This window comes from Lactuca sativa, chromosome 5, assembly GCF_002870075.4.
Source record: "Lactuca sativa cultivar Salinas chromosome 5, Lsat_Salinas_v11, whole genome shotgun sequence".
Taxonomy (NCBI): Eukaryota; Viridiplantae; Streptophyta; class Magnoliopsida; order Asterales; family Asteraceae; genus Lactuca; species Lactuca sativa.
In genome coordinates, this window is record NC_056627.2 from 234,801,319 (window position 1) to 234,806,023 (window position 4,705).

Consider the following 4,705-nt stretch of genomic DNA (forward strand, 5'->3'; position numbering starts at 1 on the left):
AGTTTTCATCACAAAATTATAAAAAGTAAATTACTCCTAACCATTTATGAAGATTTAGTTCAAAGAAACCGAAAAAAATAAGAACCCTAACTCGATCTATATTAAGTAATGAAGAAGCATGAAAAATGTCACTTGTTTCTGTAGACCGAGACATAGAGGAAGATGATATTGAGGTGGTCCAATAGTGGCGTCTAAGGTTTGCGAGGAAGACAATAACATATAGGGCTTACAATGACAGAGAGGTAGAGTGAAGATGGTCATAGTGGTGGCATTTAGGCTGTGCGGCGGATTGTGAGCGAAAGAGACGGATGGAGTAAAGATTAGGTGTCGATTGTGAGAGGAGTACATGGTGTGGGTGTACAGAAGTGAGAAGGGGTCGAAGAGAACAGATTTAGGGTTGGTTTGTGAAAATATACAAAAGATCTAGATCAGTGGTCGAAGAAGAGGAAGAAGAAAGGATTATGGTGCTTATTTAAAAGCTTACCTGCAGGGTAAAAACTGGACATCAGCGATTTGTGGTCGTATCCGACTCTACAAGGCAGTCAGTGATGTTAGAGCTTCAGACGTTGATGGAGATTGTTGGTATGTTTGGGTGTACATTATGAATCTAGGGTTTTCAAAGAGAACGTCAAAAATGGAAAAAGTGAGAGACAATGGCGTTAGGGAATGGTGGTGTGGCACGATTTTATAGAGAGGATTCGTGGAATGGAAACATGAGATCGTCTGATTTCAGTTTAAAATGGGGAAGAGTCGAGATATTAGGCGCGCCAAGTCAAATTGAACCGGTAAGCATGCAAAGATTCAAAATTTTGAATTCTGCTTTTAATGCCTCATGTAACTGATTTGGAAAAAGATGGGTATTTATGGATAAAAGGCAATGTATCTTGTGTTTGTACTGAAAGTTATATAATTTCTGCTTAAATTTATTATTATTATATTGATGATATGTTGTATTTTCAGATTAATCATTTTGGACATTTTAAAAAAATAATATTATTATATTCAATCAATTTTTAGAAATAGTAATATATATATATATATATATATATATATATATATATATATATATATATATATATATATATATATATATATATATGGAAAAGTGAATATACCTAACAACCTCATATAAGCTTAGGTACCTAACATCTAATACTACGTCGTTTTGGTTGATTTCCACAAATCTTATTATTCTAAATTTTAATTAAAAAAAGCAGTTTCCATAACTATTTCACAGAGACGTGATTGTATATGTGAGATTTTTGTTGATTATTCTCAATCAATTGTTTTCTTTTAACCTATTAATCGATTCTTGCACCTTATTGTTGTCAATCGACTGGATTCTATTTTCTGGCTGATCAAGAGTCCTACTTTTCAATTGATTGTTGTTGCTTGCTGTAAGTGGAAATTAAGATATCATACTTGTGCTCTTTTTTTATCAGCAACCTAAGTGAGAATTAAAATATAAGGCTTACGTTTTTTTTGGAACCGGCAAATAATATTAATAAAAACCACCAACCTAGCAAGACGCTAGGGTGGGGGGAAAAGAGTACAAGAAAATTTTTTACATGCAAATAAAAGGATTGATACACCAATCATTCCATTGAAAAGTACATTGTTTTCTCCTATACTTCATCCATAGGAACACCGTTGATTTTACCAGGTCAACCACTTTGGCAGGGGAAGTTCTTGCTTTTTTGAACACCCAATCACACCTTGCCTTCCAAAGCAACCAAGTAGTCCCATAACAAATACTAATTAAGGATCTCCTTTTCGATTCACATGATCCCCACTGCGCTGTGAATGCCAACATCTCCTCAACGGATTCAAAGTGAACATTTACTAGGTCACACCAGCTAAGCACCCATTCCCATACCCTTACAGCCATCGTACAACGGAAAAGCACATGTGCTGTATCTTCTTCTGCATTCTCGCAATATGAACACATTGGGGAAGTGATCTGGATACCGCGTTTGAGGAGAGCACAAGCAGTTGGGATTCTTTCCAATTTTGCCCTCCACATGAAACAGTTGACCTTTAGTGGGATTTCATGAACCCATTTTAGTGTAGTCTCCTCCATATGTAAGTTCCATTGGTCAATTTTTTTTCTGAGTCTATCAGCGTGGAATACCCCATCGCTAGCCAGGGTAAACACCCACTTATCATTTCCCTGCGTGGTATGGAAATCACTGATTCTGAGGGACAGCTGGGCAATCTCACTGACCGCCTCCGGATTCCTTGGTGCTGACTTCCAATCCCAGATCGTGTTACCATCTTGTATACGATCACTGATTTTACAGTGTTTGTTGCGTTCCAATTTGTATGCTTCAGGGAATGATGTCTTTAGTGTCGAATTACCAATCCATCTATCAAGCCAAAACATGGTCTCAACTCCAGCTCTAATTTTTTTCACCATTAATTCTTCTATATCAATATCAAATAGTTTCAGTTCATCTTGTACTCCAGCAATCCGATTCCAAATTCCAGGTAGTGATTTTTTTGAGATATGTTGTGCAGGTTTATTATGGAGATTATGAATCCCTTTAACGACCGTATACCATAATCCCGATTTTTCAACCTTCAGCCGCCAAATCCACTTTGTGATTAGAGAGAGGTTGATCGCCTTGAGAGATCCCAGCCCCAATCCGCCATTAAGGTTGATCGCCGGACTCGGTTGCGCGAGTCTATGACCCAAGTGGGGGCATTAAGGTGGGTTCGGAGGGATGTTGAAAAGGGTACACAGACCATGGAGGTTCCCAGTCCAATCCGTGATGAAGGTCTAGTCGGGCTCTAAAGGTTCGCGGCGACGATGCATTAATTGCACGGCGTTTGGCAGTCTCTGAATGGTGTCGGTTAGGATCCACGGTATAAATAATTGACGGGGCCCGAGTGCAAGAAACCACCGTGCGCTGGTGGCGACCTCTTGAATAGCGAGCAAGCCACTGGAATATAAGGCTTACGTGATTTTCCAATTGTGCATATTGTATACATTAATTGGACATTAATGGTGAATTTGGAATTGGTCTTTGATCATTTGCGTAACCATTCTTCCATTAATTTACTGTTTTTTCTTTTTATCTTCACTCCTCACGTGAGGAATCAAACTAGGCATTGATGGTGTAATCAATTGAATAGTTAATCAACTTGTACGCATTACCGAGGAAGAAAATTATGAGGCTTATATGATTTTCCAATTAGCCATCTTATATACATTAATTAAACATTAATGCTGATTTTGGAAGTCGTGGTGTTTGATCATTTGTGTAACCATTCTTCCATTAATTTACTGTTTTCTTTTTTTCTTTTTCTTTTATCTTTACTCCTCATGAGGAATCAAACTATGCATTAACGATGCTAATCAATTGAATAGTTAATAAACTTGATTAGAGACGGAAAAAAAATGCTTAATTAATAAGCAATTTCATATATAAGTTGTTAATGGTGTTTTTTACTTTAATTATTCAGGGCATGATGGCTGAAGAAGTTGCTCAACCTACTGAAACACATGTTATTGATAATAATGAACCAATCAGAATGGTAGAATGTAATGAAGGAAAATCTAAGGATGAAAGTATAGTGGGAATGGTTTTCGATACACCTGATGATGCATATACATTTTATAATGATTATGCATTTTTACATGGATTTGGTATACGTCGTGATTCCACATTTAAACATAAGTCGACAAAGGAACCTTATCGGAAGATATATGTATGCGACAAAGAAGGTTTTAAACGGTTAGATGATAATGCTTCAAGTGGAATTGAGAAAAAACGGCGTAGAGAAGTTAGACTCGGATGTAAAGCAGAACTTCGAATTTCAAAAAATAAGGATGGTAAATGGTTTGTAGACACTTTTAATAACACACACAATCATGATATGAGCATGATACCAACGAAGGTGATGAAGCATCGATCCCATAATAAGTTCCATCGTTCAATGGAATGCAAATCTCTTATGGTGAAACTAGGTCAATCAGGATTGAAACCTTGTGAGGTTAGAAAGGCTATTAATGGAATGAAAACCTCAGCCGCCGTAGCTGATGTTACTTCAAAGCAATGTGCCGATGTCTTATCTGAGCAACAAAAACAATACAGAGGAAAGGAGTTCTATGGACTTATAAAACATTTCCAAGATAAAGCCTTACTGGATCATGAACAATACTTTTCTGTGGATTTATGTGATGATGGGTGTCCTAAAAATATTTTTTGGGCTGATGGAAGATCAAGAGACGCCTATACTAAATTTAGCGATGTTGTTGTGTTTGATGTCACTTATATGACAAACAAATTCAAGATGCCTTTTGCTCCCTCTGTTGGTGTTAATCATCATGGACAATCTATACTTTTTGGTGGAGCATTGCTAGAAAATGAAAAAGAAGAAACTTTTGAATGGTTGTTTGAGCAATTCCTTAAATGTATGTTTGGCAAATGTCCGAAGGCAATTATTACCGATTAAGACAAAGCTATGGGTAATGCAATAAAAAAAAAGTGTTTCCAAACACTCGACATCGTTTTTGTGGATGGCATATTAAGAAGCATGAACATGAACACATTAAACCGTATGTTTCCCGTTATTGTGATTTTAAAGAATCATATACAGAATGGGTAAATAGTGACACCGTTGAAGAATTTGAAAGTAGGTGGGAAGTTATGCGCGATAAGTATAGATTGGAAAACAATTGTTGGATAAGTGACATGTATGA

At 36.7% G+C, this 4,705-nt stretch overlaps 1 protein-coding gene and 1 long non-coding RNA gene across 2 annotated transcripts in view; one reads left to right on the forward strand and one right to left on the reverse strand.

Annotated features, from left to right (window-relative positions):
* LOC111921722 (uncharacterized) overlaps positions 1 to 787 on the reverse strand; it is a 1,563-nt gene extending 776 nt beyond the window's left edge. The window contains exon 1 of the long non-coding RNA XR_002860257.2: positions 485 to 787. This is a non-coding gene — a long non-coding RNA (uncharacterized LOC111921722). The remainder of the gene's footprint in view (positions 1 to 484) is intronic.
* A 2,684-nt stretch (positions 788 to 3,471) lies between these two features.
* On the forward strand, positions 3,472 to 4,458 carry LOC111921720 (protein FAR1-RELATED SEQUENCE 5-like). Its single transcript, XM_052763623.1, has one exon. The coding sequence runs from the start codon at positions 3,472 to 3,474 to the stop codon at positions 4,456 to 4,458; it is 987 nt and encodes a 328-aa protein (XP_052619583.1).
* The last annotated feature ends 247 nt before the right edge of the window (positions 4,459 to 4,705 follow it).

Coding starts and splice junctions, on each gene's coding strand:
- LOC111921720 (XM_052763623.1), top strand. CDS start 3,472: ATGGCTGAAGAAGTTGCTCAACCTACTGAAACACATGTTATTGATAAT.